Below are 15,964 nucleotides of genomic sequence, written 5' to 3'. Positions count from 1 at the left end.
AGAATATTATTATATAATAAATAATTTAATTTCATTAAAATATAATTTTCAATGTATTAAAAATATTAATTTTTTAATATTTTAATAATAAACCTAATTAAAATGGGTAGATTGACTCAGGTAAAGCTTGGACCAGGGTTTGGGTTTTCAAGGTGTCAACCAAGCCATAGGCGCTTATTTGATCGGCTAGGTCAGTTATTTTATATCTAAATTTTTGTTTGACTTTTTTCATTATTTTCTTGGACCACATTTTATGTTTTACTTACCCAACATTAAAAGTTAATCTTCAATTCTATGAGAAAAAAGTTAATCTTCAAATAAAGTTTTGCCAATTGGTCGAAATCAAATTATTTAGCAGTTAGGATTAACCTTTACTAGTGTGTGATGATTTTTAAGTTAATAAAGAAACTTTAAAGTATTAAATATATGTGTGATGATTTCTAAGTTAATTTCATAAATTGATATGTTACAGACGTCAAATCAACCAAATAAGTGATGTTACGATATGTTCTGTATAAATTATTAGTATTATTATATCATTGTGGGTTCAATTAATGTTAATTGATCGTGAATTAATTTATTCATGGACATATAAATTAGGAAACTGCTAAAGCGTTTGATGATTACTCATAAAAACATAAAATACCCATACAATTGTTGTTTATCATCTCATCCATTTGTAAATAATCAAATAGTTGAAAATCGGACAAAACAATATTACTTATCAAATTGAGATGGGACATGTATCACATTTTTGTGAAGCAAAAGAGAGAAGGAAAAATTATGAGAAATTATTTATTTTTATCTTCAAACATCAAAATTAGACATCAAAAGATTTATCTAAGAAGCGTATAAAAGACGTATTAAAATCAAGATCAAATTAGTACATCTATATTTTGCTTCAAGCTGAATTTATCCGTGCAAAATCGAGAGACTTCTTGCCTTCATGAGGATTTCCAAAATAGTTATTCATATAATCTTCAAGCACAAACTCTCTATAACGAGCCACTCCATCTTTCTCTACCACCTGAGGTAGTGGTGCAATTTTCTCTGTTGGTTTAGGGATGGTAAAAATTGGTATTGACACCCTCGATTTTGTGCTGGTGGTACGAACCCGGTGTTCTGCACTTTTGTACCTTCCATTGCTTAAAATCTGTCGAAAAATGTAAATTAAGAAAATGGTAATTATTTGTTAGAGCTAATTGGATGGTTAAACTCCAACTTGTTAAAGTTCTTATATTGTCACATGATTTTATTTCCCTTGAAAAAAGTTAAATAAGAATTGGTCAAAATTTGACTTAAACCTGTAACATATCGCCAATGTTGATGACCAAAGCACCATGAATTGGGGGGATCTCTACCCAATCTCCCCTCTTTCCAATATCTGTGTCTTCTGGAATGTTCACATACAAACCGCCGATACCATCTTGCAATAAGACAGTTAAAGTTCCAAAATCAGAATGACGTCCTACACCAACTGTGAGATCAGGATTAGGACATGTTGGATAAAAGTTCATGTTAACTGTCTTTCTGCCGATGAGTGCATCGATCTTCGAGTCATCTAGTTTTACTCCAAGGTTTTCCGTCAAAACATGAAGTAATTTCTTCACCATCTCAAGTGATGTCTTCAAATACTCAAGTGCAACTTCCCTAAAAAGAGTGTGTTTAAAAACAATCAAGATTGATGGTAATAAACAATATGCTATCCAACAAATAAACCCCTTGCAAATTGAATTTGTGAACTTGGTTAATGCGGTTAGGAAGGCAAAGGGAAAAGGAATGATAAAAATGTAAATGACAAAAGCACATCACCTGCACTCTACAGGCCAATGTTCAAGAGCTTCGGCGTCGTTGGTATATACCATGCTGATATAGTCTTTCCACTCCAACGCTTTCTCTTTCTCTGGGACAAAGCTCGTCCCATACCTCACTAACGGGGTTGGACTCACTTCTTTACGATAAACAGACTTCCTTTCTGGTGGCTGGCCGAAGAAGGTATGCGCCGCGTCCTTAAGGGACTCTAGTAGATCAACAGGCACGCCATGGTTCACAACTTGGAAGAAGCCGAGAGTCTCAGAAGCTCTAACAATTTCCTTGACCACTTCATCATGGTCAGGGCCGTCAAGCCTCGACAAATCAATCGGTGGCTGCCCATGTTTGCTTGCGTTTTCCTTATCAATCTGCTCTTCCGGTGGTTGAATGTAAGCCTGTGGCACCTTTGATAAGCCTAAGTCGACTATTCCTTTGACACCATTTCCATCTCGGACAACAAAGTCGAAAAGTGATTTGCCATTATCAAAACTCGGAGCCATCTATTTTCAGGGTATGTGAAAATGTGCCTTGTTTGCTTTGTAAGAAGTTGTGGGGTGCATCTACCAAAGTGAAGGGCTCAATATATAGGCATAGTTGGCTGAGAATGGTCTTGAACTTATTAATTAAAAATTACGAAGTACTTGATGTTTTCAGCAAGACAAGATATTCGGCGCTTGAATATAACATTTTTCCCCTTTGTTTTACTCAAATGTCGCAAGTTATTCAACAATCTCATAATATTGGAATTTCATTTGCCAAAACTTTATTAGAATGGGTATTCTCCAATTCTGACCAAAAGCATAAGCAAAATGGAAAAGGAAAACTAGCTAGCTTTTTATTATAGTACAACGCACTATTTCTTCAATTAAAAAAATTACAAATATGTATATACTTTCCGTATAAAAATTGCAATAGGAAGTCATACAACTATAATTTTTTCTTATAAATCCTTCTACAATATAGACAATAAACTATGTAGTTAATAATCACATAATCTCAGGAAAGAATAAGATTTTATAAGATTTAAAAAGAGTCACCTCGTATTTTGTAATCTAAACTCATATGCTTACCAAAAATTATTAAGACATACAAGAGTTAAAGGTCAAAGAATGAAATTGGCTTCTCTTGTTTCGTTACCTAAAATATGTTCACCTCAATTAGGATATGCACCAAAATAGAAACTTTTGTTTGAATGCATTTAATTAATTGACAAAGATGTATAACACTATTTAAGTTCTAAACTTAATTGTAGAAAAGGAAAAAAAAAGTTCATAGTAAAATTCTCATTGAAGTTTATTTTGTCCCTTGTGTATTTATGCTCCTAGTATATATGTTTATTCACCTATCCAACCCTCCCTTTTTCTCTTTTAATAGAAGTTTTATTTCTAAAATTCAAGTCTGGATACAAAGATGATCAAGTATAATTATGAATGGATGGAAAATTGTTGCCTAATGGCTGAAAGAGAAGGGTACACTTTGGTCAGTGGGTTGCCGTCAACATGGTTTCAAATGACTCGTTCAAGTTTTACTATTTTGCTTAGTTAGCGACAAAGACTGCCATTTGCCGATGACTTCTATTTCCAGCTGACGATTACCATTGAAAATTTTTACAATAACATGTCGTAACAAGTTGAAAGAAGTTCATAATCAACTTCTATTTTTTTTACGTGATGAGGCAACGGGTCTATCACGTGACACAAATTTCATTTTAAAAAAATAATGAGTCTAACCATGTGGTATAAACTTTACATATAGATATATATAACAAGTTGAAAGGCCAGTGAATGAAAATAATGACTACTATGATACCATGTTGACCGTCAACAGTGGTTCAAACAACAATTTTATAAACAAATTCAACAAAAGTTAATAATTGTTAATTGTATTGATCGTAGCTTAATTAAATCCAATTAAATTAACATTAAATATTAGATTTAAGTATTTGATTTAATATTAAGTGACATATGAATCGAGTTTTGTCACCTCTTTGTCAGCATCTTTAGTGATAGAGATCTCGAGTAGTAAGGAGTATATTAAATTGATATGAACAATTTATAGTCAACTTTTACGAATTTTTTTTATAGAGGCAAAAAAATCAATATGCTGATAAAATCGGAAATCAATAGAGGGGGACTATATGTTATACAATATGTTCCTTTTTATATACGCATTTAGCAAACATGTCCATTGGTCTAGAGTCCACTATATACAACAATGAAATCCAAATCTTGATTTTATATTAATAGTAGTTATCAAATCTTGATTTCAATATGAATGGAAGAAGATCAATGGAATTGAAATAAAGTTTGAAAAGAAAAAAAAAACAACGGTTTTAATTAGAAAAAGAAACATTAAAAAAAATTAAAGAACACATACTATATTATTTTCAATCCCTCTAGATAAGATCGGTTTGAAAATATGAGATAAGTAAAATATTCAACACCGAAAGTTGATTCTACAATATAAAACCAAAGAGGATATATATATACATATATTGTAATATTTACTGATCCTGAGTAACACAATTTATAAATGGAATATTAATGAAATATCTAAATATAACATCCTCAATATCCTTCAACAAATGGCCATGGTATCAAATGCATACAAAACACAAAATCAAGCAAGCCAAATTACAGATCATTCCATAGCAAACCTTTTAGTTGCCGGTTTCAATGGACAACTTAAAAGATGGTGGGATAATTATCTTACCACAAAACAACAACTTTGTAAGAATTCTATTTGGTTTTTTATTTCTCTTTGTTCATTTTTGAGTTTGGAGATTTCCACTTTTATTTCTTTAATTTCTGACTGTAATTCTTCATTTGTTATTTGTCTAGGTTTAGAGGATTTATATCTATCAAATATGATATCTTTTATATTATACATGTGTTATTGATTTGTAATTATGGGTTTTTCTGTTTTTTCTTTCATCGAAGTTTTTAATTTCTCAAGGTATTCTTTTTGTAGCGTTGGGTCTTGGATTTTATCAATGATTTCAATCATGAGTTCTTGATCTTTGGTTTGGACATTAATTTGTTCTTTATTATCTGTTGAAGATTGAGATGTAGTTTGTATTTCATCTATTTGGAATTCACTTGTAGATTCCTTGCTGTCGGATGTCTCATAGTCCGATGTTGTTAATTCTAGTAGGATTTCATTAATTTTTTGTTCAATGTTTTCATCTAAGTGAAGTTCGTTGGTTTTCCTTCTGATTTTGCAGAATTTTGAAATGCGACCAGTTTTTTCGCATATGATACCAGAGCCTTCTAGGAAAAGGTTTGATCAGGATATTTATGAGTTTGACCAGGGTATCCTGTGTTAAATTTATTACAATATTTTGAGATTGAGAAGATGAAGGTTGCAATAGCATCTTGGATTTCTCTTCCTTGTTCATCTAAGTTGTTGTTTCCTTCATCATCTTTTTTTTTTATATCTTTTAATATTTCTTGTTGTTGTTCTGTGGTAAGATAATTGTGCCACCATCTTTTAAGTTGTCTAGTGAAACTGGCAACTAAAAGGTTTGCTATGGAATGATTTGTAATTTGGTTTGCTTGATTTTGTATTTTGTATACATTTGATACCATTGTCATTTGTTGAAGGGTACTAGGGATGTTGTATTCAAACATTCCATCAATATTCCATTCATAAATTATGTTGGCATTATACTTATTTTGGAAAGTGGGTTTCTTGTATATTTAAATTAGGTGCTATAATTTTAGGATAATAAAGCTTTTTTGGTCTTTCCAAATCATTTTGTTAATCTATTGATCATTAGTGTCTTTTGAATCTGTTTGTTGGTTTATCATATTTACAAAATGGCTTTATTGTAAAGGAGTATCAGGAGTTATCATTTTTGAAGTTTGGCTTTCTAGGGCATCAATTCTATTTTTAATTTCTCTTAAAAATTGATTTTGATATGATTGATGAAATATTTTTTGGACTTTCTAAAGGTTTGAAAATTGGTTCTTTAGTCTTAATGACTTTAGTATTTTGAATAAATTTAAGTGGAATTTCAATTATTGTTTCTATATTTTCCAGTTGTTTTGTGATGGTATGTAAATTTAGATTTGTATAGTTGTTTTGTTCGACTATCATTTTAATGTCTCTTGAGGAAACTTGTTCTTCTAAGTCTGAGGATCTCATCCTTAATGGAGTTGCCCTTATTCCTATATTATTGTGAGAATACTGAACTTTTGTTAAAAAGGGATGTTGATATTCAATTTCTCCTTTAGTTGTTTGCCATTTGACCATATTTCTTGTAGTATTTATTGATCTTGAGTAATATTTTTCAAACCATGTAAAGAATTCTATTAGAATCTTATGGTTCTCTATAAAATCATAATATTGTTATAGAATTTGATCTTTTTCATTTTTATAGGTTTCTAGATAATTTTTTTTTTGCTTATTTTTCTTAGAGTAGAAATGCTTTCTACACCATTCTTTATTGATTTTAAATTCTCTTTGTATTACAAAAATTTCAGGATTTTCTTCACCAGCTGTGGTTATGTTTGGATTATTTGTCATTAATGAATATGTTGGAGACATGTTAGGTGAGTTAGTTGGGCTAGGTTCTTGCCTATTTTATATTGGTTGTGGTATGTTTGATGAATTGTCTATTCCTTGTAAATTTATCCTAATGGTGGATGGTGTTGTAGAAACAAAGGCTCTAGCTATTCTATAGTTTGTTTTTGTGGGCGATTCATCTCCCAAGATATTCAGACTTCTTATAGAAGCTGTAGCCTATCTTATTCGAAAGATTGTCTTGGAGGCACTCTTGATGGTCTGCTAAACACTAGCTTTATAAACCTATCTCTATATTGAGCTACATGATTTATTTCTGTATTTTGGATGGGAATAGGAGTCGTAACTCCTTCAAGTCTCCATCTATTTGAAAGTTGGACTTCATGCTAATGTATGGTTCTAGGTATACTAGTATACGACCTAGACATATCTAACTGGATTAAGAGTTGGATGTTTTCGTATTGATTTTGGATGCGTACTCCCTTTTCCTTGGTTTTGATCAAATATCCACAAAAGGAATATAAATGCAAATTATGGAATGTTGATGACTTATATATTTGATTTGTTGAACCCTTGCAATTTCTTAGTTATCTATTTCTTGAATAATATTTTCATATTGAACATTTTCTTCATTGATCGACTAAGTTTGGTTGGATATTGAGCTAGAAGAGGAGGTGGTTCTTAGAAAAGGAAGCATCTTATAATTATAGACTTAATTTTCCTACAAAAGGAGTTTCTATTTAATTATCTAATAATATCTTTTCGACCTACAGGAAGGGGAATTGTTTTACTATGCCTAACCCATGGCTTACTAGACTATCAACCTTAAAACTCAGCACAAAAAGATAAAGTATTGATAATGCAATTAAAGCCAGAACTCAAAAAAGAAATTCTATGTTATAAAATGCTTTCAGGTAATGAAGAATACCTTTCCTTCGGATGTGTCACGACTCGGAACTCCCATCGGGCCCGTGACAACCGCCGCGAAGTCCCGATAGGCACTCATTACCCTGAATGCCGATCGGAACCCTACAAGGCTTAGCATCGGCTTCTGCATCTCCCCAGTGAACGACAGTTATTAAATCTTATATTTCAAGAAATCATAAGTCGTTTTCAAATCAAAATAATAAAATATTATTTTCTGGCTCACAAGGGCATTTTCGTCATTTTTCTTCGATAATATCAAAACTCGCCAAAAACATGGTGCAAAAGCTAAATATGTTCATACATATTTTAAATCAGATAACGAAAATATAAAATTACTTTTACAATGACACGTGGGCCCCCAACTAACCAATAAGATGCGAGTCTGTGAACCTATAATTTTGACAATGCAAGGCTAATTGAAGTCCTTGATGCAATCGGCTATCTACTGGTTATCCCGAACCTGAAATGTGTGGAATTGAGGGTGGTGAGATTATAAAATCTCAGTGAGTAAACAAACACCATCTAAACTATCTAAAGGCGAGTAAATGGAGACAATTAAAAATAATTAACTTTAGCATATTTTTCACATTACGAATATTCATTTCAACTAAATAATCAACATGGCTCGTGAATTACTCAAAACTTGGCTCATGCCAAATCTTGTACTCGGGGACACCTGGACCAGGGGTATCCAACTGAGTTAGCCAAGGCTATTCAAAATTCATATTTCGCATAAATCATATTTTTATTTTGAAACATAGCCGTTCCTTGGCGTTGGCTGAGTCTCACTCTCACGCGGTGGTCCACGTGAAGTGCACTCAAAAAGCCCATCTCAGGAGATACCCTACGCGCCTCTACGACTGAGGTGAGAATATAAAGGAGTTTACCGTGCCCCTCTAATAGGCTGGCCCACGAAACTCCCCACCACTGCAGTAGCTAATCTTTTATCTACCACCTGATTTATAAAATCTTTTTCTACATGACATGGCAATTTATCGCAACCTAGCCTCTCAAGGTAAATACACAGTACAAATAATTCTAACACCAAAATCAATTTAGCCATTCATGCTCATTTATTGTCATAAGCCATTCAATTTAAAACCATAAATTTACAGTACAAGCAGACAGTCTCCAATTACTCTATTTTCAAAACCAGTATTCTATTTTCCAGAAAATTTATAAAATCATTTTAATAAATCACAATTTCTCTTAAAACATAGCAATTTACCATTTAAACCCATTTTCCATAAAATCACACAATTGTATAAAACTACTATAGATAATTAAGACAATAATAAGTTCACTCACAGTTTCTGAAAACTAAATTCGGGTACTCCAACTATTACTCCTCGAGTGCGATTTCTTTGCCTTTGCCAGAGGATTCGCCACCTTGACAAATTGTATAATTAAGAGGTTTACTGCTTTGGTACTAAACCAAAATAAACTAATTTATACTACTAATGCATGATATGAAGTGCAAAATGTCTAAATTTTGCCTAAACGCGATGTTAGCCTATTTCAATCTTTTACCCGATAAATCGATATACGCATCCATTTAAACTCCAAATTAAATTTTTTTTTCAGTTTCTATACTCAATTGCACCTAAATTGACTTAATGTCCCTCAGTGTGGTGCAAATTATCAGTCTCAGTAGCAAATTACGAAAATACCCCTAGTGGGTAAAAATTCGTATTTTTGCTTCGAAAATTCTCATTATTTTTCTAGGCTCATAATTCATCGTTATTCATCATAATTCCTCAAATAAACATCAAGATCAGCAGCCAATATTCCCCTAGAAAATTCAGCATAATGGGTTTCAATGGGAGAAAATTATTTCTCTAGCTTATTTTTGCTATATTTCAATATAACCTAACTAAAATCACTTAATTCAATTAAAATCAACCAAAACTCAAGTTCAAAACTCATCCATGGAGGTTTGGCCAGCATGGGTGTCCATACCCACTTTCTAATTTTGCATGGAAATGAGAAAAAAATGCATGGGTAGTGAAAATCACAAGGAAAATAAATGAAATTTACCTTTTTAATGCTTGATTTCTTGATTTCTCTTGATTTTCCCCAAATTTTTTCAGCTAGGGTTCTTATTTCTTTTTCCCTTTTTTCTCTCCTGATTTGGACAGCTGAAGAAGATGAGAATTCTGGAATTTTGACATTTTTAAAGGCTAAAATAATATAATATTATTTTATTCATTTTTTTTGTTTTATTAATTCCTTAAATTCTAGCCATCCATTTATTTCCAAATTTTCACCGTACACTTGTCCCACATATCCATAGCTTAGATAAAATTCTCAGATTTATCCAAAGTCTTGGTGGAGTAATTTTTAAAATTTACACTTTTACCCCCGTAAAAGTCAAAAATTACATTTTTGCCCCAAAAACTAAAAAATTGCCCATAGACATATTTTTCATCCCTTATACTCATACCATTCTCCAATTTGTCAAATTTGATCTAAATTCTCTCAAAATCTCAAATTTTGTCCGTGGGTGAAAAAATTACGATTTTGCCCCTTCACTCCAGAAATCACCGAAATTAAACATTTTCACTGCCAAACCCTCAAATTATACTCCAATACTCAAATCATACTCCAATAAGCTAAATGGGGCCAAAAAAAAATCTTTTCTCAAAATTTTCATTTTGTCCTCAAGTGGCAAATGACCATTTTGTCCCTGGGTAGTGAAAATTTTGGTTTGACTCCAAATTGATCCTCGAACTCCGAATTACCATTTTGAGTCATCCATGAACTGTGAAACTCTTAATTTCACCTCAAAATTATTATTTGAACTAGTTCGAGGCTTAATCGACTTAATGGTACCATTTGGGGCAATATCGTCTTTTAACGATTCCTCGAACTTCCTAAACATGCAAACATTCTATTGAGCATGTAAATGACGTCGTAATTATTTTATAGAATAAGGTTTGACAACACTACCCCTCTTAAAATAAAATTTTGTCCTCAAAATTTCACTTATCAAACTCAAAGAAAAGGTGGGGTATTTTCTTCCATTATTTCCATATACTTCCTGTTTATCTCATAGGTATGAAACATCAATCTTCTGAATCATATTAATCCATCTCGTACGGCTTAACCATGCTATAGATCACATTTCCTTGATATTATCTCTTTGACTATTTCTCAAAGTCTTTTATGTTCACATAGTTCAATTTCTGATAAAATTTCTTATCATGGTACTACCTACATCACTCATCATATAGTAAGTTTGAATCTTAATTCACTAAAAATCATTCTTCATTTTAGTTGATCACAATATCAACCCCACATATGTGTATATGCCTTATAATCCCATTTATGCTTCCAAGATCTACCTTGATTTGATCATTGAATACGATGCAATATCATAATTTCTCAGAGTCATCCTTTTGTCCTTAATCATCTTTCATGCCTCTATATTACCTTGTATCTTTCTTGCATTACGATATTGATTTGCCACTTAAAACTCAAACTCATTTGAATTATGTATACCTCAAGCATTTTCGAATTCCAATTTCCATAATGTATTAGGAAAATTTCATTATCTAACTTCATTTTCAAGGTTAACTTCTATCATCATTTGTTCTACTCTTTCATATAAATATAACATCATTCTTCCTTAACCAATTTACAAATTGTACCTGAAATTGTAAAACTTGAAACTAGATTCTCCTCAAGTATTTTTCAATATTAATATGAATATCACTTTCAGCTTACAGCTTCCTTTTTATAACTACATAACTTAGTGTTTGCTTTCACGAAATCCAGGGTAGAACTTCTCTTGATTATTTTCTTGGGAATATCTACCTTAGACTTATGTCTCACAACAGATGATTACTTAACTTGTGACTTAGCCATTTGACTCCTCAGCAAGTTTCAAAATCCCACATCTTATACTCATCTCGTATAATGTATAATTATTCCTCAAAGGTATTTAAATATTCTTGAAACACTTAATCACTTATTTGCTTTTTCATACTCCAAGTATATCATTTCCATAAAGGTATACCCAACTACTCATATTTCAATTTATCTCCAAGAGTTTCTAGCATGTCACCTAGTTTACTTGTGTTGTTACTAATCCTTTCATTTCAACAAAGTTAAGACAAGATCAGTATATTCTCATAACAATATTCTATATCAACTCATTTGCGATATCATTATTGAAATCTTTATTTACATTTTTCCTCACTTGGTATTGACATCTCTTATCAGTATCTCATACATTCATCTAACCTTTCGCTCGCTTCCTCATTAGTCTTTAACAAGACTTAATCTATTATCTTCCTTATTTCTTAAGATTTGACTTCAGTCTTCATATTATTCATCTTAACACTCCCCATGTTAATTTATTTTTATGTAACCATCTCAAAGACTCTCTAACTTTTCTTTCTCTTACATGCCAATATACAAGGCAATAAAGAAACTTTACAATTTCACTCATCATCTTTATCTTAATACCTCCCCAATGCACTTAAGATTCCAAACAAGAAAGCTTAGCATGAAAACCAATGACCATTCCTCAACTCGTAAGTTTCATCTTCACGCCACTCTCAATTTGCTCATGCTTGCTAGCCATTAAGGGTTCTTAACGCGACAGCGTTTGAGAGTCAGTACTGTGGTGTTGCAACTGTTTGATTTCACTTTATCCCAGCAAATTTTTTACCTTTAAGGTACTACCTCAATTATTCACAATCGTATGGCTTCCCTTTGAGTCTATACCACAATTAGTAATACTAACTTTCTATCACAAGTATGCGATCAGAACATTGATTTAATGTCTTTATTTTGCCACTAACATTCATATATCTTTACCATAACATTTAGTACGAGTTTGCTTAAGCAAAGATCTCCAAATTTATTCATAGCTACATGTATCTCAGATTGCACATCACTTATCATCAATCAATAAATCCCGCTTTAGAATACTCTTTCCATATTGTATAGTAACTTCACCATATAGTATCACGGCACTCTGTTCCTCCATTCTACTATCATGTATGCTCCACAAAATTTAATTAGAAGATTCACGTACCTTAACTAATGCTAATTCCATTTAATCATATCTTAAATACTCAAAACTTGTAACTTACAACTCTAAGTGTATGTCCATATATTGATAATCCTTATATATTTCATGAAAACTACAACTTACAAACTAGCTTTCTATCATATGCACACTATTAGAATATTAACTTCAACATGTTTAATTCTCCTTTGGTGATATGTTAAGATCATTCCTGGATACATTTTCATATTAACATTGATATGCCTTTACCATAGCATTTAGTGCAAATTTGATAAACAAATTATCTCCAAATAACCCTTAAATACATAATTATCAAATTGTATACCACTAAACATCAAGATCTTGACTTTATTCATCAATAATCAATCACATTTATTAAGTGAATAATTTACTTAGTTATTACACCTTGCCTTTGCAATCATAAGATCAAAGTTGTCCTAAACTTAGGATGCATAAGTTCTCTCTCTTAGAGTATATCCAAACATCAACATTTTCTAAATTCCTTACTTTGGGGAGATCACCTTTAAGACTGATCATTCGTATCATAGACCACACTTTGAACCGAATACACTTTTAAATTGATCTTTCAAGTAATTCGTATATCAATCTCAATTATAAAACTTCATATGGCACTTAGACTAGATTCGACATTTCCAAGTCATTTAACCTCAAGCTGCCAATTCCACATCTAGTCCTTTAATCCCTTGGCTCCTCCTTACTATGCATAACAAAGTTCAAGCTCATCCTTAGAGCAGATTTGTTTACTAACTTCTTACTTCATGACCACACATCAATTATAGTAATCATTAGTACTCACTCTCGAGTTAGTTCACGTGCTTATATCCATGAACTATAATAGATCCAATCAATTTTTAAAATCTCACAATCGCTTAATTGAAATAAACACCACTTTTATATGGGCATAACACGCTCAATTAACATAGTGTTCTTATCTTCATGCACATATATATGAATTTACTCTTACCTCAATGCTTAATATATACACTCCACCAAATGAATAAATTATCACGGCCTATTTGTCCAATTTCAAATTTCTCCATCCAAATCGGAGGGATATATCATTTCATTAATCTTTCATTAGGAGCATTTGTTTTAAAATCTCTCCAACACTGGCTCGTGGCACGAGTGGCATCTTAAACCCGAACAATGGCCCTACTTATGACCTTTGCATGACATTAACAAGGAAGTGAATTACTGGGATCAGGAGTTCCTATAGATTCCATAAGATCTATAAGAAAAAACAAAACAAGTCTAAACAACTCCAAATTCTATATGCAGATGCACGTATTCTATTCTACCTAACCTGATTTAACTTAATTAACTTAACTTAACTTAACTTGGGCCCGCAGTGTCAGTGTGGATTTCTTAAAACAACTTTAAAATCAAAAACTTTAAAATCCAAAGTTTTAAAATCAAAATCTCTAATCTTTAAACCATGCTCTGATACCACTTTAATTGTCACGACCCGAAACTCCCATTGGGCCCTTGACACGTCCCGATAAGCACTCATTATCCCGAATGTCGATCGGAACCCCGCAAAGCTTAGCATCAGCTTTCGCATCTCCCCGGTGAGCGACAGTTATTAAATCTTACATTTCAAGAAATCATAAGTCGTTTTCAAATTAAAATAATAAAATATTATTTTTTAGTTCATAAGGGCATTTTCGTCATTTTTTTTGATAATATCAAAACTCGCCAAAAACTTGGTGTAAAAGCTAAATATGTTCATACATATTTTAAATCAGATAACGAAAATATAAAATTACTTTTACAATGACACATGGGCCCCGAACTAACCAATAAGATGCGAGCTTGTGAACCTATAATTTTGACAATGCAAGGCTAACTGAAGTCCTTGATGCAATCGGCTATCTACCGACTATCTCGAACCTGAAATGTGTGGAATTGAGGGTGGTGAGATTATAAAATCCCAGTAAGTAAACAAACACCATCTAAACTATCTAAAGGCGAGTAAATGGAGACAATTAAAAATAATTAACTTCAACAAATTTTTCACATCACGAATATTCATTTCAACCAAATAATCAATATGGCTCGTGAATTACTCAAAACTTGGCTCATGTCAAATCTTGTACTCGGGGACACCTAGACCAGGGGTATCCAACCGAGTCTGCCAAGGCTATTCAAAATTCATATTTCGCATAAATCATATTTTTGTTTTGAAACATAGTCGTTCCTTGGTGTTGGCTGAGTCTCACTCTCATACGGTGGTCCACGTGAAGTGCACTCAAAAAGCCCACCTCAGGAGATACCCTACGTGCCTCTACGACTGAGGTGAGAATATAAAGGAGTTTACCGTGCCCCTCTAATAGGTTGGCCCACAGAACCCCCCACCACTGCAGTAGCTAATCTTTTATCTACCACCTGATTTATAAAATCTTTTTCTGCATGACATGGTAATTTATCGCAACCTAGCCTCTCAAGGCTAAATACACAGTACAAATAATTCTAACACCAAAATCAGTTTAGCCATTCATGCTCATTTATTGTCATAAACCAGTCAATTTAAAACCATATATTTACAATACAAGCAGGCAGTCTCCAATTACTCTATTTTCAAAACCAGTATTTGATTTTCCAAAAAATTTATAAAATCATTTTAATAAATCACAATTTCTCTTAAAACATAGCAATTTACCATTTAAACCCATTTTTCATAAAATCACACAATTGTATAAAACTACTCTAGATAATTAAGACGATAATAAGTTCACTCATAGTTTCTGAAAACTAAATTCGGGTACTCCAACCATTACTCCTCGAGTGCGATTTCTTTGCCCTTGCTAGAGGATTCGCCACCTTGACAAATTGTACAATTAAGAGGTTTATTGCTTTGGTACTAAACCAAAATAAACTAATTTATACTACTAATGCATGATATGAAGTGCAAAATGTCTAAATTTTGCCTAAACGCGATGTTAGCCTATTTCAATCTTTTACCCGATAAATCGATATACGCATCCATTTAAACTCCAAATTATTTTTTTTTTCAGTTTCTATACCTCAATTGCACCCAAATTGACTTAATGTCCCTCAATGTGGTGCAAATTTATCAGTCCCGGTAGCAAATTATGAAAATACCCCTAGTGGGTAAAAATTCGTATTTTTGCTCTGAAAATTCCCATTATTTTTTTAGGCTCATAATTCATCATTATTCATCATAATTCCTCAAATAAACATCAAGATCAGCAGCCTATATTCCCCTAGAAAATTCAGCATAATGGGTTTCAATGGAAGAAAATTATTTCTCTAGCTTATTTTTGCTATATTTCAATATAACCTAACTAAAATCACTTAATTCAATTAAAATCAACCAAAACTCAAGTTCAAAACTCATCCATGGAGGTTTGGCCAGCATGGGTGTCCATACCCACTTTCTAATTTTGCATGGAAATGAGAAAAAATTGCATGGGTAGTGAAAATCACAAGGCAAATCAATGAAATTTACCTTTTTAATGCTTCATTTCTTGATTTCTCTTGATTTTCTCCAAATTTTTTCAGCTAGGGTTCTTATTTCTTTTCCCCCTTTGTCTCTCCTGGTTTGGACAGCTGAAGAAGATGAGAATTCTGGAATTTTGACAATTTTAAAGGCTAAAATAATATAATATTATTTTATTCATT

At 32.2% G+C, this 15,964-nt stretch overlaps 1 protein-coding gene across 1 annotated transcript; it reads right to left on the bottom strand.

Moving 5' to 3' along the window:
• Positions 1-777: 777 nt before the first annotated feature.
• LOC18594556 (scopoletin 8-hydroxylase-like) lies at positions 778-2,339 on the bottom strand. Its single transcript, XM_018124117.2, has 3 exons — positions 1,813-2,339; positions 1,305-1,650; positions 778-1,153 (listed from the first exon to the last, which is right to left on the bottom strand). The coding sequence occupies exons 1-3, from the start codon at positions 2,310-2,312 to the stop codon at positions 902-904; spliced, it is 1,098 nt and encodes a 365-aa protein (XP_017979606.2). The 5' UTR covers positions 2,313-2,339; the 3' UTR covers positions 778-901.
• Positions 2,340-15,964: the final 13,625 nt, after the last annotated feature.

The sequence above is a fragment of the Theobroma cacao genome, chromosome 7 (assembly GCF_053813885.1).
Source record: "Theobroma cacao isolate CCN51 chromosome 7, ASM5381388v1, whole genome shotgun sequence".
NCBI lineage: Eukaryota > Viridiplantae > Streptophyta > Magnoliopsida > Malvales > Malvaceae > Theobroma > Theobroma cacao.
This window is presented reverse-complemented; position numbering and strand designations above follow the sequence as displayed.